At 49.4% G+C, this 27103-nt stretch overlaps 1 protein-coding gene across 3 annotated transcripts; it reads left to right on the plus strand.

The window, feature by feature from the left end:
• Nucleotides 1–6895: 6895 nt before the first annotated feature.
• Nucleotides 6896–27094, plus strand: CAPN1 (calpain 1). Of its 3 annotated transcripts, none has more exons than XM_019737650.3 (22): nt 6896–7094; nt 8363–8630; nt 8783–8852; nt 9118–9236; nt 10787–10920; nt 11016–11184; nt 11970–12053; nt 12396–12481; nt 12795–12869; nt 13007–13167; nt 20030–20208; nt 21082–21093; nt 21872–22083; nt 22171–22210; nt 22806–22871; nt 22960–23017; nt 24254–24318; nt 24730–24798; nt 25036–25114; nt 25504–25620; nt 25911–25969; nt 26346–27094. In XM_019737650.3, exons 2-22 carry the CDS (start codon nt 8364–8366, stop codon nt 26370–26372), a joined length of 2148 nt encoding a protein of 715 aa, XP_019593209.1. In that variant the 5' UTR covers nt 6896–7094; nt 8363; the 3' UTR covers nt 26373–27094. The 3 variants fall into 3 exon arrangements, with proteins under 3 accessions (XP_019593209.1, XP_019593210.1, XP_019593208.1); XM_019737651.3 differs by lacking the exon at nt 6896–7094 and adding an exon at nt 7353–7485; XM_019737649.3 differs by lacking the exon at nt 6896–7094 and adding an exon at nt 7530–7716.
• Nucleotides 27095–27103: the final 9 nt, after the last annotated feature.

The following is a 27103-nucleotide window of genomic DNA, read 5'->3' on the forward strand; positions in this document are numbered from 1 at the left end:
CAACAACAACACAGTATATTTGTTAATGAGAGAGCAGGGAAGCCTTTCCAGAGGAGGTGGCATTTGAAGTGGGCATTGAAAATGTCAAGTATGCCCATGAGGATTGAGGGGCAGGATCTGTGAGGAAGGGTATTCTTGGAAAGACAGCCTAGAGTAGTGCTTACGTCTTGGTCTCTGTTGCCAGACAGCTGAAGTTCAAATTCCAGGTTCCTGTGTGACCTTGGCATGTTATTTTAATCTCTATTGCCTCATCTGTAAAATGGGTATTATACTAAAATGGGTGTTGAATGTTAATCCTAGGAGGTCTTAGAACTGTGTCTCAAGAATGGAGCTCACATGTGTTACTAATGAAGAAACTGCTGCCTACAGAAAGGTTAGAGGGGAGGCTGTGTTTGGGGCTGGAAACGAAGGTGGAGAAGGCTGGAGAAGTCTACAAGGGTCAGATGGCAGAAATTTGGATGCAATGCCTCTGTGCAATATGAGGGGCTCCCAAGATGCACGGAAGTAAGAAAGCCTGGACACGGCAGACACTGGAAGCCAAAATAAGGACTACAAAGTATTTTTAATTTGTTTTCCAAGTAGGGAATATATTCACATGTATGTTTTGAATTTTGAACCCAGTCACCGCCTGTTCCTGACCCCCAGCTACCTGGTTCCCATCCCTGGAAGCAATGAAAGTAGTAGCTTTTCTCCTTCCAGAGAAAACATACATTACCAAATGTGGTATAATATATACATTTACGCAAAGGGTGCCCAAAAAATGTATACACATTTTAAGAAAGGAAAAACTATATTAAAGTTGTAATACTCAATATATACCGATAACAAAAGATGAATACAAGTCATGTGTATACATTTTTTTTGGCACCCCTAGTTTATATATATATATATATATATATATATATATATATATATATACACACACATATACATACATTGGTCTTTGTCCGTGGTCTCTGGCACAGAGCTCCTAAAACCCTTGGAATTTCCTGAGTGATAGGAATAATGAGCCCCCTTTGGACCACACCTGATCTTATGCTAATGAGTGATTTAGGGTGGGGGCTGATCACTAGAAAGACCAATTTAGAGGGTGGAAACTTTCAGGTCCCCCACCACCTCAGGGAGGGGAGGGGGACTGGGGATGCAGAGTTTCTGGGTCGGTGAACACAGATGTGCTGGGAGGGTGGCTCTCCTGGAGTGAGCACGGAAGCTCTGCCCCTCCCCCCATACCTTGTCCCTTGAATCTCTTCTATTTGGAAGCTCCTGAGCTGTATCCTTTATAATAAACTAGTAAGTAAAACACTTTCCTGAGTTCTATGAGTCTACTACCAAATTACCGAAACTGAGGAGGGGATCATGGTGCCCTCCTGTAGTTGGCCAGATAGAAGTATGAGTCTCCTGGGCATCCCATTTGTGGCTGGCATCTTGTGAGCCCTTCACCTATGGGGTCTGCGCTAACTCTGGGAATTAGTGTCAGAACTGAATTGAATTGTAGGCACCTAGTTGGTGTTGGAGAATTGGTGTGGAAAAACCATATGTATTTGGTACCTGGGGGGAAAAAACCACATTCGGTGTGAGAAGTGGTATCCGAAAAACACACCACACCAAATATGCATATATGTCTCACTCCCCTTTTTTAAAAACTCAAATGGAAGAGTTCCATGCATCCTCATGTACTTATTAGCATTTCGGAGATGGTCCCTTATCCATACATTTTTTGACAGCTGTATCGTATTCTTTATGAACATACCGTAATGTAACTTATTCCTTATTGATCAACATTTAAGTTGTTTCCAAATGTCTGCTTTTCCAAACAGTGCTACAGAGTCACTGAAACTTTTTAAGGACATTATTCAAATGTGGAAAGTTACCTGTGGATTGAATTCCTAGAAGAACTGCTCAGCCAGAGGCCAAGTCAAAATTGTCATTTTGATGATTTTGCTAAATGTCCCCCTATAGAAGCCACGCCCATATTGCCCCCCAGTGCAGGTGAAGGCTGTTTTCCAGAACACTCAGCAATCAGTGAGGTACCCAATTTTCATTGTTTCCAAACTGATAAATGGAAAATGGTCTCTTGGTGAAGTATTTCTTTTTCATTTGAGTGAGCTTAAGCATTGTCTCATATGTTTAAGAGCTTTTGCCTTCTTTTCTGTGACCTGTCCTTGTCTGTGCCCATTTCTCTGTTGTTGGTTTCTGATTAACATAAGGATTTGAAGGAAAAATAGCCCTTCAAGATGTAAATTGTATGTTTTTCAGTTTATCTTTCTGACTTTGGTGTACAGATTTTTAAATGTAGCAAAATCAATTTTTTGTGTGTGGCTTCTGGGGTTTGTGCGACAATTAAGACCTTTCCACACTGAGATGACTAAAAAAGCTTCTTCCTTAGCTCCTGGCTGTATTTTTGTTTTAATGTTTTATATTTAAATTGTGAGTTCATCTGGAATTTATCACATACAAAATTCCCTCCTATTTTCCTAACGTTTTTAATTGAAAACCTATCTTTTCTCAACAGATTTGAAATGCTATGTTTATCATGTACTAAATTCCTACAAGTATTTGGATCTATTTCTAGATTTTTCTATCTTCCTATGACCTATGGGTATCAGTACCCTTATTTCATTATTACATTTAATTACTATAGATCTGTTGTGTTTTAAAGTTGGGTAGGGTTAGTCTCCACCTGTTACTCTTTTCAGGTCTTCTGGCTATTCTTGCTTGTTTACTTTTCCATATGAACTTTAAATCAGCTTTTCTATTCCTCCCCCACCAAAAAAATTTATAATTTTTAACTGTAATAAATCTATAGATTAAGGAGAATTGACATCTTTATGAAGTATCTTTATACTCAGAATAAAGTCTCTGTCCCCTGGCCTCTACTTCTTTCAGATGGCACCAATGGCCAGTGACTCCCAAATTTGTACCTCTATTCTGAGGGTGCCCATCCCAAGCATCTCCCCATGGATTGGGTGGCTCCCAATGGTACCCCCAAATCTGATCCTCCACTGTCCCCGAGCTTAGTGAGTCCCCCCCCAGGACAAAGGTCAAGCCAGATCAAGGATCTAAAGTTGTCCTTGATCCCTCCCTGTCTGCCAAAAGTCATATCTAACGAGTGATTAAGTCCTATTGGAGCTGTCAACAGATTTATTGAGGCAAAGCTGACATACAAGAAATCATATATCTGTACATTTTAAAATGTACATTTTTTGACACGTATACAATACATCCATAAGACCGTTACCATAGGCAAGATAATGAACATATCCATCACCTCAGTAAGTATCCTCAAGCCCTCGATAATCCCTCCCTCCCACCCTTTCCCACTTGCCAGCTCCCCCAGGCAATCACTGATCTGTTTTCTGTCACTAAATTGGTGTTCTTTTACTACAATGTTCATATAAGTGTAATTATATAGTATGTACTCTTGTCTGGCTTCTTACATTCAGTATAAATTATTCTGAGATTCATCCATTATTGTTCTTTTTTATTGTTGAATAGTATTCTAATATATATATATATATATATATATATATATATATATATATATATATATATATATACATGATCAGAATTTTTTTATCCAGTCAGTTTGTAGATAAACATTTGGTTGTTTCTCGTTTGGGCTATTACAAGTAAAACTGCTACTAATATTTATGCTACTAATATGTGGACATTTGCTTTTATTTTTCTTGGGTAAATGCCTAGGAGTAGAATGGCTGGGTCATATGGTAAGTATATGTTTAGCGTTTTTTTCTTTTATTTTTTTAAGATAGACTTTATTTTTTAAAGCAGTTTTAGGCTTACAGAAAAATTGCTCAGAAAATAGAATTCCCATATATTCCCCTCTCCCTCCCACACACTTTCTTCTATTATTAACATCTTGCAATAGTGTGGTGCATTTGTTACAATTGATGAACCAATACTGATACATTATTATTAACTAAAGTTCATAGTTTACATTAGAGCTCACTTTTGATTCTGTGGGTTTGTGACCGTATCATACAGAGTAGTTTCACTACCCTAAAAATGTCCTGCGCTGCACCTACTTATCCCTCCCTCCTCCCCTGAACCACCACAACCTCTGATCTTTCTATTATCTCTAGTTTTGCCTTTTCCAGAATGTCATGTAGTTGAAATTATACAGTATGTAGTTTTTCATACTGGCTTCCTTTACGTAGCAGTATGCATTTGGGGTCCCACCACCTTTCTGTAGCTTGATAGCTCATTTCTACTTATCACCGACTGTATGTTTAACTTTTTAAGAAACTGCCAAACTGTTTCCCAGAGTGGTCATATCTTTCTGAATTCTCATCAGTAGCTGATGAGAGTCCCAGCTCCTGTATTTACTTCCTTGTAAACACTTGGTATAGTCCGTCTTTTTAATTGTCCTAGTAGATGTGTAATGGTGGTCCTTCTAGTGGTTTTAATTTGCATTTCCCCAGTGAATGATGCGGTAAGCAGTTTTTCATGTCTTATTTGCCATCCATATAACTTCTTGGGTGAGATGTCTATTCAAATCTTTCGCCCACTTTTATTGGATTATTTTTAAGTTGTAAATTATTTATATATTCTAAATACAAGTCCTTCATCAGATATAATTTTTGCAATTATTTCCTCCTAGTCTATGTCTTGTGTTTTCATTGTCATAATAGTACCCTTTAAAGAACAAGTGTTTTATTTTTATGAAGTTCAATTTAATTTTTTCTTATATTGTTTGTGCTTTTTGTGTCATAGTTAAGAAATCTTGGGGCGGCCTGGTGCCTCAGGTGCTTGGAGCTCCATGCTCCTAATGCTGAAGGCTGCCGGTTTGATTCCCATATGGGCCAGTGATCTCTCAACCACAAGGTTGCCAGTTCAATTCCTGCAAGGGGTGGTGGGCTGTGCCCCCTACAACTAAGATTGAACACGGCACCTTGAGCTGAACTGCCGCTGAGTTGGTTGGAGCGCATCCTCTCGACCACAAAGTTGCCGGTTCGACTCCCGCAAGGGATGGTGAGCTGTGCCCGCTGAAACTAACAACAGGCAACTGGACCTGGAGCTGAGCTGCGCCCTCCACAACTAAGATTGAAAGGACAACAACTTGACTTGGAAAAAATCCTGGAAGTACACACTGTTCCCCAATAAAGTCCTGTTCCCCTTCCCCAATAAAATCTTTAAAACAAAAAAAAAAACGAAATCTTTGCCAAACCCAAGATCATTAAGATTTTGCCTATGCTTTCTTCTAGAAGCTTTATAGTTTTGGCACTTACATTTAGGTGTATAACCCACTGTGAGTTACATTTTGATATGGTGTATCCTAAATAGTTATCAAATCAATCTACTTCTCTCTTGTGCCCACTACCTCCCTAGTTTGAGCCACCATTCTCTTTCCCTGGTCTTTTATCTGGACTCCCTGCTTCCACTCTCATCCCATCCAACCCACTCCCATGCATTCTCCTCCTTCATTTGTATAAATCTGAGCAGTCTTCTACCTCACATAGAATAAAATCTAAATTCCCATGACCTGCTCAGCCTTGTCTCTTCCTTTCTCTCTTTACTCAAGCAACACTAAGCATATTTCTGTTCTTCTGCTGTGCCAAGGCAATATCCCCCACCCCTGCCATAACTCCGTGTCTGATTTATGCCTACTCTAACCCCTACACTAGATAGGGATGCAGGTATGTGCTTCCTTAGTACCAATTCTTCTTCCCAATTAATTTGGGGTAATAACTGAGTTGTTCTCTGTTTCTTTCAGAGGGGGCCGAGGCCATGGGTCTTCACTCTCTTATGCCCAGGGGATCACAGTGCCTTGCACATATAGGAAGTGGTAAGTGCCCATTTGATGAACAATGGAATGCAGTCAGGAGGAGTGACAGGTTTGCGAAAGTAATTCTGGGGATTGTGGCACACATAGCTTGAGCCAGAATGCTTTGGCGGGAAGGGTGACCTTTGCTACCATCTGTCCAGAGCATCTTTCTTCTCCCAGGCCCCTGCTCCCTGTGATCTAATCACAAGGAAGGAATGCTTAGCTCCAAAAGACTCATTAGGGCTGATGGTCCGGCTAGGTCTTATTTTCGGGGAAACACGGTAGTTAACTCCTACTTGTCCATCAGGAATCATTTTTCTTAATCCCCAAAACTTGACCAGGAGAGCCCCCTCCCCCAGCAGGGGCTGGTCTGCCTAGTCATGGGTGTCTACTGTGCAAAGACTTGCCAGAAGGGTTTAGTCACTATTGGACACACAAATGCTGAATTGTGAAAAGCAAAGGGCCCAGGAGCTGTTTCCAGCCCTGACTCACCAGGTGAGGTAGCTCAGCGAGACACACCCTCTCAGGCCTCAATTTTCTTCATGTGTAAACTGGGAGCAACAGTGGGGTCAGATTAGATGAGTGGCTCAACCTTGTTGGGGTCACAGGTCGTAAAATCCTAGGAGAGCTAAGCACTGTTTGCCCAACAAAATATTTGTGTACACATCTTGTAAGAGCTACAACAGCTAGGCTGGTGTCCCCAAAGTCAGAGAAAGGACCTGAAGGGGGGAACCACAGGAGTACCCCAACCCCCAACTTCTTTTCTTAGCTCTTCCACTTCTTACAGTTCCGTAGGCAGGATCTCCCGGTTCTAGGTGGGCCTGCAGTCCGGCTCGCAGCCTCTGCCGCCCCCTCCAGGATAAGACCGCACATGGGCGCTCCCAGGAGGGTGGGTCGAGGGCTAAGGGGAAAAGGGAGGATGTCTGCCTCTTGCAGTTTGCCGGTTTAAGAAACTCCACAGCGCAAGAGGAAAGTGGGCCCCCACAGTTGTTCACCTCCGTCCCATTCGCTGCACGAACCGGGAAGCCAGGCCGACAGAGGCAGGCACTCACCCAAGGTCACACAACAAGGCGCGGCCTAGGGGGCCAGTTTCCTGCTCCCGGCCGGGACTCACGGAGCCGCTAAATCGGAGTGACGGTTCTGGGAGCCTCTTCCCCCGTAGCCAGGGTGGGGAGTCGGCCCCGCACGGGAACCCGGCTGCAGTTGCTGCAGAGCGGACCGAGCCAGGTGGGGTTGCCGTTTGCCGAGCGTCCGGCAGGGGTCCACTCACCGCCAGCCCGCACCCTCCGCCGAGCAGCTGCTGCCGCCCGAGGTAATCTCAGCTCCGCGCTGGGGACCCACTGGAGGTGGGGGTAGGGGGTAAGGATGGCTGTGGCCATGTGGAGGAGGGGCCCAGGGAGGAGCCCAGGGGCGGGGGACAGGCTGGGGGCTGCCGGAGGCGTTGCCGCCGCGGCCCAACGCCCGGGAATGCCCTCCAGGGCTGCAGTGTCGGGTGGGGCCGCCCGGCCCTGCAATTCGAGCTGCTGCCCCTGGTTAAAAATACCCCCTGCCCTGCCCCCCTCCCCCGCAGTGCCCTTCCGTCTCAGCCCCAGCCCTCCCCACCCAGCAGGCGCTGGCCCCTCCCCAGGGACAACTCTGCCTTTTACTAATTTGTCCTCGCGGAATTGGCCGTCGGCCTGCGGAGGGAGGGGCCGGGAGACACCGTGAGTAAGAGAGATACAGAAGGTGCCCCAGAGATAAGGGAGATAGAGAGGAAGCGGGTAGGAGCCGGAGGAGGAGGAGGAGAAGGAGAAGAAAGAGGGAGGGAGGAGGGCGGAGGGGCAGCGAGAGGAGGGCGGGGAGGAGCGCTCTTCCTGGTTGGGCCCTGCCCTGAGCTGCCACCCGGGAAGCCAGCAGCAGGACCACAGCGACCCCCCAAAACACTCCTCCTCCAGGTAAGGAGCTGGGTGGCGGGGCCAGGATTTCCGATCTTGGCCACTGCTCCCGGGCTGAGAGGCTGCCCCTGCCCTGGGGTCTCTGAGCGCCGGGTACAGGGGCGGGGGCCCTTGAAGCCCTACAGTCCAGGAGCCTGCCCTAGCTGCCTCTGAAGGCTGGGCTGCGGGAAAGCCGGGAGGGGAAAAGAAGGAGGCCCCGTGCCCGATCACCCAACCTGTCTCAGGGGCCTGGGAGGGGACCCCGACTGCCTGGCATTTTCAGCCCCAAAGCCAGGGAAAGGGGCCAGTGGGTAGGAGCTTGGCTAGTATGGGGATTACAGGCAGGCAAACGGTCAAAGAGGCGTTTCCTGAGGTCTCCCACCTTGCTGGTTCCCTGTGTTATCCGGGGCTCCGCCCTGCCCCACCTAGCTGGCTGGCCTAGGACAGTAAGCATCTAGGAAAGGAGAGGTGGTAGCATTGTGTGGGGGTAGGGAGGTGGTGGCCAGCACAACCCCGGCTTGGAAAGCCCCTCTCCTGGGAGCAGAGGCCAGTGGCAGAATCCCGAGTTCTAGGTTTAGGGAGGAAGGGTAGGCAGGGGCAGGCAGGAGCCCCCTGAGTTCTAGTCCTGGGAAGGCCTGGGTTCTGAGCAGACCCATTTGTCTTGTAGCATGGCTGAGGAGTTTATCACCCCAGTGTATTGCACTGGGGTGTCTGCACAAGTGCAGAAGCAGCGGGCCAAGGAGCTGGGCCTGGGCCGCCATGAAAACGCCATCAAGTACCTGGGCCAGGATTATGAGCAGCTGCGGGCTCAGTGCCTGCAGAGTGGGGCCCTCTTCCGTGATGACGCCTTTCCCCCAGTGCCCCAGAGCCTGGGCTTCAAGGAGCTGGGCCCCAACTCCTCCAAAACCTATGGCATCAGGTGGAAGCGTCCCACGGTGAGAGGGGCTACCCTGGGTGGCACTCAATTTACCCCCATCCTGGGTAAGGAATGGGAACAGGACTCCAGGTCCCTGGTGGGGAGTGGGGTGGCTGGGTTCCAGTTTCTGCGAGGGGCTGGCCGAGAGACAGGACGCTGGGTCTCTTGCAGGAGATGCTCTCCAACCCCCAGTTCATCGTGGATGGAGCCACCCGCACAGATATCTGCCAGGGAGCGCTGGGTAGGCCCTAAGGGGTTCTGGATGTTTTTTCCATAGGAGTTCCCCATGCCCATTCCTTCTGGCTTTGCCCCAACCCCTCCCTCCTGCAAGCCCAGGCAGGCTCTGGCTATCAGTGTTGGGGCTGGTTTGCCCAGATTCCTGGGTCTTTTCCGTGAGTTGAGGGGTCTATTTCCCAGGGATCCCCGGGTTCTCCCCAGCATGGGTACGCATGTGCCCCACCAGGAGCAGTTCAGGACAGCAGCCTGATGTGACTCTCCCATCCCAGGGGACTGTTGGCTCCTGGCTGCCATTGCCTCTCTCACCCTCAATGACACCCTCCTGCACCGAGTCGTTCCACATGGCCAAAGCTTCCAGGATGGCTATGCTGGTATCTTCCATTTCCAGGTGAGGAACAGGGTGGGGGAGAGAGTGGTAGCAGGCACTAGAGGAGGTAAGGACTGATGACCCACCACAGTCTGAAGTTAGGGGGCCTCAGGGCCACACCCTGCAGGGGCCAACCCTCCCTCTAGAAAGTATTTGACCTCTGGGTGCCATCTTGGATCTGTCATGTATGAAATGGCTGGGCAGGTATTTTGGCTGGCAGTTCTCCTGGGTGGTTATGCGTATTGGGGAGAAGGTGCTTGGAAGAGTAGAAAGATCTGTGTAATATCCTGTGGGACAAATCCTTTTTCCTCCCCAAGGTCTCAGTATCCCCATCTGAAAAAATGAGTGCTCTGCAGGGGAAAACAGACCAGCACATGTGACTATCGCCACCCCTGATGGCCATCTCCCCACCAACCCCCAACTTCTGCACTGTGGCAACCTCTAGCCTTCCACAGATTCCTGCAGCAAAGAAAGACTCAGGATTAAGTCTATTTAAACCAGCTTTTCCTGACATTGTTGATTCATAAAATCCTTTTTTTTTTAAGTCACACTAAAGAATTCTTAATGAACTGTTGTTTGGGAGAGACACACCCCCAGCAACACTGTATGAGACCCTCTGGCCACAGTGGCCCCAGCCCTGCCCCAGGGACTCCTCCTTCCACCGAGTCAGGGAACCCCCTTACCCCACTCCATCCTCATCCACCTTGGGGACTGACAGGACCCACAGTTAGATCGATGTTGGCCAAGTGCCACACATCCCCCCCTCCCCCACTGTCCGCAGGGGCGTGGCCTCACCGCCCATTTCCCCGCCTCCTTCCCTCACTCCGCCAATCCGTTCCGTTCAACATCCCACATGCGCACTATCTACACCTCCTCCCCTTGCCCCATTGTTCTGCACCTGCCTGGTCCCCAGACCCTAAACCCCTAAGCACTGGGTCGCTCTGGCCCCAGGGGACCTGATTTCTCCCTTCCTGGGAATCCTGGCCCTCTGGCATCTCTGAAGCGAGCCCCAGGATTGCAGGAACCCCACCCATCTTGTGGTTGAAGGATCTGGATGTCACATTTTGGGTCCACACCCACTTTACATATGTATCCCTCAACCCAATCCTACACACACACACACACACACACACACACTCACACACACACACACACACACACACACACACACACACACACACGCTCGCACAAACCCTGGCCTAGAATGGTGGGGGACAGGTGGAGGGCATAGCCTAAAGGGGACTAATTCTGGGAGAGCTCAGACCCTGGAGCTTTTCAACCTCTCCATACCTGATGAGGCACCTTTGTCTATTTCAAAAATATCAACAGTGCTGCCCTAAAAGCTTTATCTTCATGATGGCATTAGTTTTCCCCCATGAGGAAGGTACTGCTGTTCCCTTTTATGGATAGGGAAACTGAGGCTTGGGGGGATAATTTGCTCAATTTCCTGTACCTAGTATACATGACTTAGAATCAGGGTCTAGTAAGTGGAAGAGCTGAGGCTTGAGCTCAGGCCCAAAGGATCTCAAATAAAGTACTCACTGTGCTTCCCCTGCCCCCGACCCTCACAGCTGTGGCAGTTTGGGGAGTGGGTAGACGTTGTCGTGGATGACCTGCTGCCCACCAAGGACGGAAAGCTGGTATTTGTGCACTCTGCCGAAGGCAACGAGTTCTGGAGCGCCCTGCTCGAGAAAGCCTATGCCAAGTGAGTAGGGTTCCAGGGGACAGCTGCAGGCCACCCTGGGGTGCAGGATCCTATACGGTCCCGGTCCCGGAGCACTGACCTGGGGCCACCCACAGGGTAAACGGCAGCTATGAGGCCCTATCGGGGGGCAGTACCTCGGAGGGCTTCGAAGACTTCACAGGCGGTGTCACCGAGTGGTACGAGCTGCGCAAGGCGCCCAGCGACCTCTATCAAATCATCCTCAAGGCGCTGGAGCGGGGCTCCCTGCTGGGCTGCTCCATTGATGTGAGTGCACCCAGCCCGTACCTGGAGCTCTGAACCTCATCCCCCCAACCTGTGACCTGAATCTTGTCTTTCGGGGGTTCTCTCTCCCAAACCAACCTCATCTTCACCTGGGCTTTGCTCCAGACCCTGTCATTCACCCCGCACCATGTGGTTCCTCACCCAGCCTCACCGGTCATTTCAGTCTCATCATCCTCCACCTCCATGCCTGGTGTCATTCCTGTCCCCCAAACCACAGACCTCGGCTCATTTTCCCAACCTTCCACTCCTCGTTCCTGTCTTTTAAAGCCATGCCATCCCGTCCAGTTCACCAGCTCAGACCTCAGCTCTTCACTAGTCCCAGTTCCTGTTAGTGCCGTCTCCTGTACTCACTGCTTTCACTCCTTTCGCTGCTCTTCTGTTCCAATGACTCATCCCCAGACCTCCTCCTTGATAACAGGCCCCACTCCCACCATCACTGCATCTTCAGTTCTAACCCCGTGTGTTTGCACAGGGCCTGACCAGCTCTGGCCAGAAGTAGTGTGAGTGGGCACGCCCAGGCCCCCTCACCAGTGGTGGTGTTGGTGGAATACCTGGGTAGCTCCACTTCTAGGGAGAGCATCTATATGTGGAGATGATGGGTTGGATAGGGTCAGGGTCCCTGCCTGCCACTCCCAATAGCTATAGTATGTGCAAGCGGAAATGTCCAAGACCCATGAGTACTCGGGGCTCATCTCTTACCTGGGGATAGGGACATGTACTAAGTCCCTGGAACCTTGCCCCTGACCATAGCACATGTCTTTCTGCAGATCTCCAGTGTTCTGGACATGGAGGCCATCACCTTCAAGAAGCTGGTGAAGGGCCATGCCTACTCTGTGACTGGGGCCAAGCAGGTACTGAAGGGGCCTTCCCTGCAGGATGGTGCCTGCCTCCTCACCTGCCCTTGCCTGTCTGGCCTATTCCCAGGGCTGTGGGAGGGGCTGGCTCTCCTGTAGTAGCACTTTATCTGTCTCCTGGGGACTCTTACCCTGAGATGTTTATCTTGTCATGCCCTGATTCACTGTAGTATATGTACATAGCTGCCTTCCTCTGTGGTCAATTCCTGGCTTTTCCGCTATATTTCTGGCGGAAGGTGTGGTGTTGGGTGCTGCGCCATGCTTGGCGACGTTGAAGTGGTGGGAAGGGATGTTAAGTGCATGCCAGAAGCAGGCGCTCATGGGAGCTTTGGGGAACAGGTGAACTACCAGGGCCAGATGGTGAACCTCATCCGGATGCGGAACCCCTGGGGCGAGGTGGAGTGGACCGGAGCCTGGAGTGACGGGTGAGGGGCAGCGGGCACTGGCTGGGAAGGTTTGGGGAGGCTGGTCAGTGTCCCTGGCATTTCTGCTCGGGGCTCTGCCAGCCTGGGCTGGGGACTGCCAAGACCAAGCTCAGGCCACGTGGGTCCCTGTGCCCAGCCTGCGATCATCTTCAGGGCATCTGACCTGGCCCTCACAAGGGAACCCCTGGAACTGGGATCTTGGGGCTTGACCTTGAGGAGGCTTCTGACCCGGGCTAGGGGTGGACAGGCCCCAGGAACAGAGGCTGGGCAGGTCAGTGCCCACCAGCCCCTGGCATTACCCTTCTCTCCACAGCTCCTCGGAGTGGAACAATGTGGACCCTTATGAACGGGAGCAGCTCCGGATCAAGATGGAGGATGGGGAGTTCTGGTGAGCAGCCCCCTCCTCAGTCTGGCCCTTCTTAGGGCCTTGCACCCCACCTCTCAAACCCCACAAACCCAGCCTGTGCCACATCCTTCTGTGACCTGGCTGGAGACCATGGCTCACCTCTGCACCTCAATCCCCAGGATGTCATTCCGAGACTTCATGCGAGAGTTCACCCGCCTGGAGATCTGCAACCTGACGCCCGACGCCCTCAAGAGCCGGAGGTTCCGTAAATGGAACACCACCCTCTACGATGGCACCTGGCGGCGGGGGAGCACCGCAGGGGGCTGCCGGAACTACCCAGGTGACCTGACCTGACGGGCATGCAGGGTGTACAGAGGTGGGGTCCGGCCCTGCTGCCTGCTGGCTCGAGGGCCTCAGGCAGGGCACGTCTTTCACCAAGCCTCAGTTCCTCACTTATAAGATGGGGGTAGTTGTGCTGACCTCTTGAATTGTTTGAGGAGTAAAATATTGAATGTCCTTGTAAATTCTGAAGATCCACGTTTGCCTCGCCATTCTGGGGCCTGAGCCCAGGGTGCAAGCAAGGGGAGAAGATTTCACTGCCATCCAGCCATTTCCTGTCACTCCTCAGCCTGAGACCTTCTTCCTTTATCCTTCTACCACCTTTCCCTGGGCTTCTAGATCCATGTGGATGACGTGGCCACAGCCTGGCCTTTCAGAGTTCCTTGCCATCCTCACCTGCTGAAACCTTTTCCTTCACCTTAGTTTAGCCACCACCCGAGAGCACCGTTCCGCACGGCCCACTCTGACCATGCCTTTGACCTTTCAGCGCCCTTCCTCTGCAGCCCTCAGCCTCGTTGAACTGTCTAATCTGTTGAACCTACTACTTTTACACTATCCTTCATCTCCCATCCTGTCCTCTCGTAACCCGGTTAAGTCATCATTTTAACCTTGTCCCTCAAACACTCTCAGCTTCCCGGCTTCTGTCTCCTCCTGTTCCTCTCACCTGGCACAACCACAATCCTAGCTGAACCCTTCCCCCTGGCTTCAGAACTGTTAAATGTGGCTGGAGAGAAATCACACGACTGGAACAGTATTTTCCCTGTAAATTCCCAGCCACAAACCTCAAATGAGCACTTTGCGTGGTCCCCAGCGATTCCACTACTAGTTGTCAACGTCCCCACTCTCTCCTCAAAGCTCCCTCCAACTGTTACTCTCATCAGCAGACGTGGCCTTGCATATCATGGAAAGATAGACCTCATCACGCAGGACACCCCCTCATATTCCCACCTCCAAATCCCCAGGCTGTCTGGACCTGTGCCATCTTTACTACTTTCCCTCCTATGACAGTGATAAAACTGTCCCTGTTCATGGGGACCCTGACCTCTGCGACCTCTGCTCGGATCCCATTTTCCCTCACCTCCAAAATCCTTGCTCTCGCATCCATCACCTGTCACCCCTGTGTCATTGTGCAGAATCTCCTGCCTTAAAACAAAGTAACCCTCTGTTGACCCCACTTCCCCACCCATTTCTCTTCTCCACTTCAAAGCCAAATTTCTCAGGAATTGCCACATTTTCTGTTTCCTTTCTGACTTCCAGTTCAGGTTTTAACCCATTCCGGTCCAGCTTCCATCCTCACCATACTGCTGCGACTGCTTTTTTGAGGGTCTCTTACAGCTGTGACTTTGCCAAATCCACTAGTCACTCCTGTGTCATTGTGCAGAATCTCCTGCCTTAAAACATATCATGGAAAGATAGACCTCATCACGTCCTGCGTCCTCTAGCAGTTCTCAGCAGGGCTCACAGTCCTCTATTTTGAAGTTTTCTTCCTCGTAGGGACCCAGTTTCAGCTTTTCCCCAAATAGATAACCACCGTTCCCTGCACCATTTATTGAGATATCTGTCCTTTCCTCACTGTCAGCTCTATCATAGAGTTCCCATTTATATGTGGGTCTGTTTGGGGCTCGCCATTCTGTCCCTCTGCCAACAGCACATTAGTTTCGTTGCTATAGATTTATAAGTCCTGCCATTGGACAGAGTGAATTTCTTCTTCAAGAGTCTCTTAGCTATTCTTGCATTTTGTTTTTCCATATGAATTTTAGAATCAGCTTACAAGTCTTACACAAAACTATTTTGAGAATTTAATTTGGAATGGCATTTGAATAATCTATAGGTCAATTTAGGGAGAATTGATATCTTTACAATTTTGAGTCTTCTTATCCAAGAATGTGGTGCAGTAGTCCCCCTCCTGATCTGTGTTTTCGCCTTCTGCGGTTTCGGTTATCCGTATAGTCAACTATATTTGAAAATATTAAATGGAAGATTCCAGAAATAACTCATAAGTTTTATTTATTTATTTATTTATTTTAACAATTCATAAGTTTTAAATTGGATGATATTTTGAGTGGTGAAATTTTGGGCCGTTCTGCTCAGTCTCCCCGAGATGTGAATCATCCTTTTGATCCGCGTATCCACAGTGTATACTATACGCTCCCTGCCCGTTTGTCACTTAGTAGCTGTCTAGGTTATCAGCGCCACTGCCCCAGTAGCAGTGTCTGTGTTCAAGTCACCCTGACGCTGTGTCACAATACCTACGTCATTCACCTTATCACTTCATCTCATCACATAGGCATTCTGTCATCTCACATCACCACAAGAAGTGAGTACAGAATAATAAGATATTTTGAGAGAGAAACCACATTCACATAACTTTTATTATAATTGTTTTATTAGTAGTTATTGTTGTTAATCTCTTACTATGCCTAATTCATAAATTGAACTTTATTACAGGTTTGTATGTCCTGTGTCTCCAAAACATAGTACCATGGGTCCCCAAAAATAAGACCTAGCCGGACCATCAGCTCTAATGCGTCTTTTGGAGCAAAAATGAATATAAGACCCGGTCTTATTTTACTATAATATAAGACCAGGTTTTATATAATATAATATGACATAAGACTGGGTCTTACTAATTTTTGCTCCAAAAGACACATTAGAGCTGATGGTCTGGCTAGGTCTTATTTTCAGGGAAACACGGTATATATAGGGTTCTGTCCTCGGTTTCAAGCATTCACTGGGCTCTTGGAATGTATCTTCCACGGATAAGGGGAAACTACTGTGTATTTATTCATTTTGGCCTTCAGTGTGATAAAATTTTACAATTTTCATCATAAAGGGCTTACACATTTTTTGAGATTTATTCTTACATATTCTATCCTCTAGTTGCTATTGTAAATAGTATCTTTCTAAAAATTACATCTCCCAAGGAAGAGTTGCTGATACAGTAACATGCAGTTGACCTTTTAAATTTATTTTGTATCTAGCAAACTTGTTAAACTGTAACTGATTTTAGGGATTTATCTGTAGATTCTCTTTGGTTTTCTAGTTGACAGTATAGCATCTGCAAATAATGCAAATTTGTTTCCTCTTTTCTAATTCTTGTAACTTCTGCTATGTTTTCTTCCTTAGTATAGTGGCTAGTTCTATAGAGTATTGAACAGGGGTGCCTATGTCCTGGGGGTCTTAACCCTCTCTTAAAGGAAAAGTTTTCTACTCTGGGATTTTTTGTAGATACCTTTTAGTAGATTAAAGCAGTTTAATCTTATTAAGTACTTTTAGTTATATTTATTATTATAATATGCTTTTTTCTTTTATGTGTCAACATGGTAAATTACATTTACCATTTTTAAAATAGTAAATCTACCTTAGATTCCTGAGATTAAAAACAACACATTCATGACATAATTTTTTTTATATATAATAGCTTTACATTTTATTCATGAGTGAGATTTACCTGTATTTTCCTTTTCTTCTACTGACCTTGTCAAGTTTTGGTATCAGTGCTGTATTTCTATTTGGCTTATAAAGTGAATGGGGAAGTGTTCTCTCTTTTTCTGTTTTCTGGAAGAGTTTGCATGACATAGGGATGATTTATTGCTTGAGTATTTGGTTGGACTGGTCTGTAAAGCTGTCAGGCCTGCTCTTTTCTTTGTATGAAGATTAACTTTTGATATTGAGTATCTTTAACGGTGACAGGATTATTGAGGTTTTCTATTTCCTTTTGAGGCTATTTTGATGAGTTGTATTTTTTAGTTTATCCTTTGCATCTGTTTTCAAAATTATTAGTGTAGAGTTATCCTTAATCTATTCTGATAACTCGTCTGTAATGATATCATCTCTTAATTCATAGTGTTGCTTGTTTATATTTCCTCTTTTGTCTTTGTTAATCCTGTGAGAGGTTGTCAATATTCGCCTTTACAAAGAAATGACTTTTGACTTTGTGGATCCTTTGTATAGTATTTTTCTGTATTATTAATCTTTGCTTTTCTGTTTATTTCACTGCTCTCTTTAGATTTATTTTTAGACTTTATTTTCTGACTTCTTAAATTACATGCTTCTTTCATTAATTTGGGTTATTTTTTTCTATATAAGCACCTAAGGCAATAAATTTCCCTCCAAGTGTATCTTTGAGTTACACAATTTTGATACATAATGTTTTTAAAAATTGTGATAATTCACATACCATAAAATTCACACTTTTTTTTTTTAATTTTTTATTGGGGAACAGTGTGTTTCTCCAGGGCCCATCAGCTCCAAGTCATTGTCCTTCAATCTAGTTGTGGAGGGCGCAGCTCACTGGCCCATGTGGGAATCGAACTGGCAACCCTGTTGTTCAGAGCTTGTGCTCTAACCAACTGAGCCATCCGGCTGCCCCAAAATTCACACTTTCAATGTGTACAATTCAGTGGGTTTTAGCATATTCATGGTGTTGTGTAATCATCACCATTATCTAACTCCGGAACATTTTCAATACCTTCAGAGGAAACCTTGCATCTATTAGCAGTCTCTCCCTATTCCTTTCTCCCCCCAGCCCATGGCACCCACTAATCTACTTGCTATAGAGTTACCTATTCTGAACATTTCATATAAATGGAATCATATAGTATATGGTCTTTTGCTTCTTTAACATAATGTTTTCAAAGTTCATCCATGTTGTAGTATGTATCAGTACTTTATTTCATTTTTATGGCTGAATAATATTCCATGACATGGATAGACCACATTTTGCTTATTCATTCATCAGTCAATGAACATTTAAGTTGTTTCCAGTCCTCGGCCATTGTGGCTGTGCTGCTGTGGACATTCAAGTGTGTGTGTTTGTGTGAACATATATTCTCTTGGGTTATAAGTAGGTGGGGTACCATTGGGTTATATGGGAATTCCATGTTTAACTTTTTGAGAAAATGCCAAGTGTTTTTTAAAGTGGCAGCACCATTTTACATTCCCATTAACATTGTATGAAGGTTCCAGTTTCTCTACATCCTTGTCAACACTTGTTATTGTCCATCTTTTTTATTATAGTGTAAGGTGGTAGTTCATTGAAGTTTTGATTTGCATTTCCCTAATGACTAATGATGTTGAGTATCTTTTCATGTATTTATTGGCCATTTGATATATTTTTTTTGGAGTGTCTAGTTAAATAGTTTATCATGAATGTGTCTTGGATTTTTTTTTTCATTAAATTTATTGGGGGTGACAATGGTTAGTAAAATTACATAGGTTTCAAGTGTATAATTCTATAATAATCACCTATATATCACATTGTGTGCTCACCACCCAGAGTCAGTTCTCCGTCCATTACCATATATTTGACCCCCTTTACCCTCTTCTACCATCCCCCCTCCTGAGTATTGGATTTTGTCAAATGTGTTTTCTGCATCAGTTAAGATGGCCTTGTGTTTTTTCTCTTGTTTCTGTTAATGTGGTGTGTTACACTGATTTTCTTATGTTGAGCTATCTTTGCATTCTTGGGATTAAACCCTATTTCATGATATATAATCCTTTTAATATGCTGTTGGATTTGGCTTGATAGTATTTTGTTGAGGATTTTTACATCAATATTCATATGTGATATTGGTCTGTAATTTTCTTTTCTTGTGATGTCTTTATCTGGCTTTAGTACCAAGCAAATCTATGGATTTGCCTATTCTAGACAATATAATTTAATATAAATGAAATCATACAATATGTGGTTCTTCATGACTAGCTTCTTTCACTTAGCATAGGGTCTTCAAGGTTCATCCATGATACAGTATGTATCAGTACTCCATTCCTTTTTATTGCCGAATAATATTCCATTGTTCAGTTATAGCACGTTTTGTTTATACATTCATCAGTTGATGGAAAATTGTTTTGTTTCTACCATATGGCTATTACAAATAATACTACTGTGAACATTCACATACAAGTTTTTGTGTGGATGTATGTTTTCATTTATACCAAGGAGTGGGATTACAGGGTCATATGGTAATTCTCTGTTTACCCATCTGAGGAGCTGCCAGACCATTTTCCAAAGTGGCTGCACCATTTTACGTTCCGTGTGTGTGAGGTTCTGATTTCTCCACATCCTAATACTTGTTATTATCTATCTTTTAGGTCAATGTCAGTTTTGTGTGTGGACAGGGGCGATGATGTGTACCTTTAAAAAGAAATTGTGCATATTCTATCCAGCACTTGGTTGTTTTAGTCATGGGAATTGTTCAGGAAACTGAAATCACCAAACTGCCAGAAATGCAAGTCTCATCACACTTTGCAGCTCAGTGGCCTCCTATCAGACCCTGCTTTCTCTCACCTTCAAAGTCACTGTCGACGTGGCAGCTCCAGCCACCTTTTAAAATCTTAGTCCAATCATGCCCCTCCTGTGCAAGCCTGTCAGGTGGTCCTTTGGCTCTTTGATTCAGTCCGCATTCCTCACCACCACCCTGCCAACCTCTGGCATCTCCCCGGATTCCGTGTGCTCACTGGAGCCCAGAGCTTCATTAGACAGTGGCCAGCGCCCCATGTGTGGGACTCTTAGTTCTCCCTCTGCCTGGCTCCTGCTTTCCCATGTCTTCCCAGGGCTCCCTATTCAGGTCTCAGCTCAAATGCCTCCTCCTCCAAGAAGCCTTCTCTGAACAACTTCAGCTTGCTTATTCTTTGTAATTGTTAATTAACCTGGCTTGCTCATACTTTCCCTCCCCTATCTGGAATATGAGCTCGAGGGCAGGGACCATGTGTCCCCACTGCATGTCTGTCACATAACCCATGGTGGGCAATTAGTAACATTTGTTAAATGAATGAATGAATGGACAGACTCTTGGGGAAGGGGCAGGTTTGGGGGAACACTCAGCTCTTCCTCTCTGATCCTCACCTCACCCCGTCTGCAGCCACCTTCTGGGTGAACCCTCAGTTCAAGATCCGGTTGGAGGAGATAGATGATGCGGACGATGACTACGGAGGTCGCGAGTCAGGCTGCAGCTTTGTGCTCGCACTCATGCAGAAGCATCGCCGCCGTGAGCGCCGCTTTGGGCGTGACATGGAGACAATTGGTTTTGCAGTCTATGAGGTGAGCGGATGAATGAGGACAGAACCTGGTGGGGAAAGCTGGGCTCCCGCCCACCGCAGGCAAGCTCCGCCAGGGGGCGCCAGAGGACGCCGCTGTTGGCCAAGCATGAGCAGCACTAACCAAATCACACCCCTGAGCCCAGGCAGGCACCTGCTGAGGCCCTCTGCCAGATGTGGGGTGGGCAAGGGCCTAAAATTCATCCTGTGAAGTGGGTGAAGGGAGAGGAAGATAGTTGGATAGGAAAGGGGAACATTCTGGGATTCACCCCCATTCTTAGAGGCCAGAAGGCTGCTCCTGGGAATAGGGACCTGGAAGGCAGCTTCTGGAGCCAGACTTTGTTTTGGCTCAGCTTCAGAAAGAAGTGGGCAAGTGGGCTGCCATGGAGGAGCAGTGAGCTGCCTGTCTTGGAAGTGTGTAAGCAGAGGCTGGTGTGGAGATATATGATAAGAAAAACCCTGCTTAATGCACTGTGTTCAAGACAGAAACTCCTAGACCTCCCTGTTGGGGGTAAAGGATGGCCACAGCTTCGGCCCAGGCCCAGAGCCCCTGGCAGCAGAGGGACCTCTGATAATGTGGGGCTATAGGACGTTGCTGTTGGCCGCCCTGGGGGCTGTCCTAGGGGCTCTGATTCAGAGTGGAAGCCCAGGGCATTCCAGAGACAGAGAACCCTGCTGAGGCTACAGCCCTCCTAGGTTACTGGGGTCCCTCTCCATTGTGAAGACAGATCTGGGTCACCACTGGCCCCAGGCGCAGGGCCCTGCCTCAGGTCTCATCATTCTCGTCTTAAGAACTCAAGGCCCCTGCCCAACACATGCCCCGCCCTCTGCCCCTTGGACCAACCACACGTCTCTAACTTCCCTGTTTCTCTTGCAGATCCCTCCGGAGGTAGGTGTGGCACCTGACTCGCCTGGATTTCCACGTCCCTGAACACACATGGTGCCCAGAGGGTAACAGGATGGTGGCAAGCCCACACACAGGGAACTAAGATGTCACCTTGTTTTACTGCTCATAAAGTGCCCCCTTACCCCCCACCCACTGTTTAGTGGGCAGAGCAAACTGCTCTCCTGGGGGATCCAGAGCAGGTAACAAGCGAGGGAGCTGGATTTCAACCCTGGTCCTCAGAGCCCCACCTGACATGCACATCCAAGGCTTTTCCTGTCTTACCATTTACACTCCATGAGTGCTAGCTGAGGCCATCTGGGGCACTGGTTAAGAGCAGGACAGTGGACCGGCTGAGTGTTCTGCACACCCTTGAGTAAGTTGCTTAAGCTTTAAGCCTTGGTGTCAGTGTCCATGAAATGGGCATAACAGCACCACCTCACAGAGCTGTTGTGTTAAATGAGGTGCCACGTGTAAATTACCCTGTGGTGTCTGACAGGGGAAGCTCCAAATAGTAATAGGAGAACATTATTTCATGGTATTATAGTATCTACATTTACCTCCACTCTGTGCAGTAGGCAGGGTTATTACCCCCATTTTACAGATGAGGAAACTGAGGCAAAATGATTTGTGAGGGTCATGCAGCCTGTGGGTGACTAAGTCACAGCCCAGCTCTCCAGCCCCTTGGCCAGGATCAGAGCCTGGGATCTGGATCTGGGGACAGCTCCTAAGGGTGGGCTGAGTGGGCAGCTGCAGACCCCGCTCCCTCCTTCCCTCCTACCAGCTGGCGGGCCAGCCAGCGGTGCACCTGAAGCGTGACTTCTTCCTGGCCAATGCATCGCGGGCCCGATCAGAGCAGTTCATCAACCTGCGGGAGGTCAGCACCCGCTTCCGCCTGCCGCCCGGGGAGTACGTGGTGGTGCCCTCCACCTTCGAGCCCAACAAGGAGGGCGACTTTGTGCTGCGCTTCTTCTCGGAGAAGAGCGCTGGGACAGAGTGAGTTGAGGGCCCCCTCCCCAGTCCTCCTCCACAGGCCCCCCCTGCTCCCCTCCTGATGGTCCCTCTTTCTCCCCACCCCTGCAGGGAGCTGGACGACCAGATCCAGGCCAATCTTCCTGATGAGGTGCGTGCCCTGCCCCCACCAGGCCTTCTTTCTCTCCCCGACCCTGGGTTTGTGATGAGGACCTGAGGGTCCTGTCCCCTGGGCTCCAGCTGGCAGGGCAGAGCCCCTCCTGGCAGGAGCCATGGAGTAATCCTAATTCCTCATTTACCCAGCACTTTACAGTTTGCAGAGGACTGTGAGAATAATGGTGTGAGGTCCCTGTGCTCTCACTCTCTGCCGAGTCTACGCTGAGCTCTTTCCCCTGGTCGCCCTGTTCCCTCCACAACAACCCTGTCAGGATACTGTCACTGTCTCCCCTCTCTGTGGGAAACTCAAGTTTAGAGAGATTAAGGAACTTGCCCAGCGGAGTGCAGCAGGGAGCCAAAGCTCAGCCTTCATCACTGAGCTGAACTGCATCCTTCTCATTTAGGTTGCAAGAGTCCTAGGCACGGGTAGAGGGGGGACTAGAGTACCATTTTGCAGATGAGAAGAGTGAGGCTCAAAGACATAAAGTGACACGTTGCTAATGAGAGGTCCCAGCCCTGCTTTCCGCTGCTGCCCATGCAGGGGCTGGGCTGGGGCACCCCTGACCTGCTCTCCCCCCTTCTCCAACCAGCAAGTGCTCTCAGAAGAGGAGATTGATGAGAACTTCAAGTCCCTCTTTAGACAACTGGCAGGAGAGGTAGGTTGGGGCGTGGTGTAGGGGGGCCTCGGGGGCACCGAGCTGCAGCCTTTCTGCAGGACAGGTGCCATCCTTCCTCCTCCCCCAGGACCTGGAGATCAGTGTCAAGGAGCTGCAGACCATTCTCAACAGGATCATTGGCAAACGTGAGCATCTCTGAGTATCTGCTCTCCACCCTTGTCCTGTCCCCCATTCCCTCCAAACTCCAGAATCGAGGCTTCTGCTCCCACATTGAGCTGCACCCGACCTCTTGGTCTTCACAGGTGGGGAAGCCTTCCACTGCCTTTCCAAGCACTACTTACCCCCATTTTCCTCCCAAACTCACACCGTCTTGCTGGACCTCTTTATGCCTGAGCGCTGTGCCCTGGTGTGATTAGACGCTTAGCTGCTGATAGTACCTTCCTGCCAATATACAGGACCCCTGCCTCCCAGAAGATGAACCCAGGGCCAGGCCACGTAGCTCAGGAGCAGAGCTGGCTTCACTCCTTGATGTGCACAACTGAAGGCAGCCGATCCCCAACCTGCCCTTTGCCCCCACCTCTGACCTCTGACCTCTATCATCCATCCACACTGTTCCTTTGGCCCAGAACCCCTCTCTTTGTCTTCTTACCGGGGGACCTGCAGCCAACCACCCCTGCCATGTTTCCACAGTGTTCCTTTTCCTTCTGTTTCACACTTGTTTCATTTTACTCTGGTCTGGTCTTGGTGTTCACTTGGCTGTTGGGGCACTGACTGGTTTGATTACTAAATACTTTAAACGGTTATTTCTTCTCCCCCCCTTATTTAACCCCTTCCCCCCCCCCCCCCCCGCCCCGTTCAAGTCGTTGTTTCTCAGTCTAGTTGTGTAGGACACAGTTCCCTGGCCCCTGCTGGGATTATGAGCCTTGTGCTCCACCACCACCACCACCCTCACCCCCCCCCCCCCGCTGAGGCAGTCAGTCCTGGTGGTCAGAGCAGCTCACGGGAGCTCTCACCAGCTGCCAGCCACTCACGCTGCCCACCGGCCGCTCACGGGAGCACACGGAGGCACACAGCAGCCCTGGGCAGCTCATGCCAACCTCCGGCTGCTCATGGCAGCCCAGCTCCAGGGAGAGCCGTTGTTCACAATCTTAGCTGTAGAGGGCGCAGCTCACTGGCCCATGTGGGAATTGAACCAGCGACCTCGGCGTTAGGAGCACCGCGCTCCAACCACATGAGCCACCGGGCCAGCCTAAACTGTTATTTCTGATGATAAAGACACTACTACACACTTATTCTGCTATATTTGACATGCCAGGAGCCAGGAACCGTGCCTCCCTGATCCCATCCCCCCAGGTGCCTCTGCCTCAGGCCAGGCCCAGGAACCCGCTGGGCTAGGGTGCTGGAACTGGTTTTTCTTGCAGACAAAGACCTGCGAACCAAGGGTTTCAGCCTGGAGTCCTGCCGCAGCATGGTGAACCTCATGGATGTATCCTGCCATGGTGCTTGGGGTTGGGGGGTATAGGTGTGGGAAGGCCACTGGGTGACTTGTCCTAGGAACAGTGCAGAGAAAGGCCAGAGCTCTGTGCAGTGTGGGCGGACTGGCGCCTTCCTGGGCATCGTCCCATTGAGTGAGGGGGGAAACAGGCATGGCCAAGTGAGAAGGAGAGCAGGGCCTGGGTCATGGAGTGACCCTCGGCTGATGCTCTTTCTGCGCCCCTCCAGTCTGTTGCGATTCAGAGAACAGGACAGGCCTGGCCACGGACCCACTGGACATGGGCTCTTGCCCCTTTTCCCCCTCGTCTCGCTCTCTCTGTGGCCAGTCCCCTTCTCCCCACTTGCTCACTTTCGCCCCATGCCTGGTTTAAGCTGTGGAGTTTTTTTCTTAATGGCTACCCAGCGGGACGGCAATGGGAAGCTGGGCCTAGTGGAGTTCAACATCCTGTGGAACCGTATCCGGAATTACCTGGTAAGTGGCCCTCCCGTGTCCTATGCAGCCTCAGTCACAGCAGAGCCAGGCCAGGCTGCAGGCTGCATGGACTAGGCCCTCTGTCCTGGGTCTGCCTCTCTGGAGCCCACAGACCCCAGCAACCGACTGGCCCTCCTTTGGGACCTCTCCCCCCACCCTTAACAACCCGCCACCCTGGGGCGGACTGGAAGGGCTGGATGTCGCAGTCCAGCCCTCACCCTCTGCTCCCCACCCCAGGCCATCTTCCGGAAGTTTGACCTGGACAAGTCAGGCAGCATGAGTGCCTACGAGATGCGGATGGCCATCGAGTCTGCAGGTAAGGCTGGTGGCACCTGTGGTCCAGGCCAATTCCCTGACAACTGGCCCTTGTCCCTGGGGTGATGATGGCAATGGTGGTGGTGTGGGAACAGCCATCTTCTGCCTTTTTCCCATGGTTACTGAGCTAAGTGTTTTAGTAGCATTTCCTTTTGTCTTCACTACAACCTAATGAGGATAGGGGCTCTTGTTGTCCCCAGTATGCACAGAGAAAAGCACAACTCAGAGAGGGAAAGTGACTGGCCTAAGGCCACACAGCCAGGGTAGGCAGAGCGCTCCACAGCCTCCAGTGAGAGAGGTGCAGGGCTCACCCTCCCAGCCCTAGTCTCCTTCCCTGTCCCTTTGGGCTGGGCTGTGCCTTCCTGACCCACACCCGCTCTCCTGGGACAGGCTTCAAGCTCAACAAGAAGCTGTACGAGCTCATTATCACCCGCTACTCAGAGCCTGACCTGGCTGTGGACTTTGACAACTTCGTGTGCTGCCTGGTGCGGCTGGAGACCATGTTCCGTGAGTGTCCCCATTCAGCTCCCTCTTCATGAGCAGTGGGAATGACAGATGTGGGCCCATACCATGGCGTGTGTCAGGGAGGCCAAGGTCTCTGGAGGTGGGGCCCCGGTGGGCTGAATTCCAGGAGACTAGGGGCGGGGGATACTCTGGCAGCAGGAAGGGCCACTTCTGGCTGTGGCGGGTGAGAGAACTTGGCGTGCTGTGCAGAGGTGGGGGGTGAGGCAGGAGGGGGACCTACTTGAATGTTCCACAGAATTCTCAGCCCATGTCATCTTTTCTTGAACACATAGGGTTTTTCAAAACTCTGGACACAGATCTGGATGGAGTCGTGACCTTTGACCTGTTTAAGGTAGGAACCTCCCTTGACCTAGTGGGGGAAGGCACTCGGGTGGTGGAGGATGCCTACCTTCCTGGGGCTGGAGCCTGTGGCCTCAGAGCCAGCCCTAAAGAATGGGCCACCTGAGTCCTAGAAGGATTGGGTGGGGTGTCTGGGTTCTGGGAAAGGAGCAGGAAAGAAACAGGAAAGAGGCCTGTGCAGGAGCCAGCAGCCTGGTCTCCCAGGGATAGAGGAGATAAGAAAGTGCGCCCCCAAGAGGGTCACTCTCCCACCTTTCCTCAGAGGGACTGAGGAGATGGTGGCTCCTGAACCAAGGGGCTGGGAGGCTGGACTTGGGGTTTCTGCTGCCCCTGACTGACCCCTCTCTGCTTTCCTCTCCACCCGGCAGTGGTTACAGCTGACCATGTTTGCATGAGGCGGGGCTTAGGCTCCCTTGCTGTGTCCCTTTTCCTTCCTCATCTGCCAAGTCATGCCTTCCCGTCAACCACACCAGGCCACACCAGCTGCAAGTGCCTTCCTCGGAGCAGGAGGTGGCCTCGCCTTCTATCCCCTCACCTCCCAGCTGTCACGGTTCGTCTGCTCTGGGCTGAGCTGTGTGGCCCTCCCTGCTCCACTGGCCGTGGGCTCAGTTGGACATTCCCCAGCCCCTTCTGTTGCCAAACCAGGAAGGCAGCTTTCGCTTATTCCTGCCTCAGGATGGGGCTCCAGGAGGAGCTGACAGCCCCAGACCTCCCAGCATCCTGATGTGTCCTCTCCCCTCACTCCGGAGGCCACCCACCTGGCCTCGCCTACACACTTTAAACCATAACCACTAAAGCTCTACACAGTCTGTATTGTAGCGTGTAGAGCCCCCTCCCAGCTGGGGTCGGGTCGCCTCCCCAGGGCTGGGATCGCCTGTTCCTTCCTGTGCAGAAGCCAATGCACCTCTCTGCCCCGTGGCCTGGCCCCCTGTCCTGCCCTGGCATGGGGGTGGTCAGGCCTTCCCTTTCCCCTCCTTCCCTTATTTTTTATATTGGTGATTTTAAAGGGGACTCTTCAGGGACTGGTGAACCAGTTATGGGGGTGCACCTGGTTCTAGGGTGGGTGGTCTCATGTTTCCATGCAGAAAAACCCCAAATAATAAAGGAAGAGGCCCCACATCTGTCT

This window comes from Rhinolophus sinicus, chromosome 14 (genome assembly GCF_057876585.1).
Source record: "Rhinolophus sinicus isolate RSI-liver-muscle chromosome 14, RSI-T2T, whole genome shotgun sequence".
Lineage (NCBI taxonomy): Eukaryota > Metazoa > Chordata > Mammalia > Chiroptera > Rhinolophidae > Rhinolophus > Rhinolophus sinicus.

What these genes read in the sequence shown, in the direction of transcription:
- CAPN1 (XM_019737650.3), top strand. Translation starts at nt 8,364, where the DNA reads ATGGCTGAGGAGTTTATCACCCCAGTGTATTGCACTGGGGTGTCTGCA. An exon ending in CTCGAGAAAGCCTATGCCAA is followed by an intron (nt 10,921 to 11,015) that starts GTGAGTAGGGTT and finishes GGCCACCCACAG; the next exon opens with GGTAAACGGCAGCTATGAGG. An exon ending in GAGAAGAGCGCTGGGACAGA is followed by an intron (nt 22,084 to 22,170) that starts GTGAGTTGAGGG and finishes CCACCCCTGCAG; the next exon opens with GGAGCTGGACGACCAGATCC.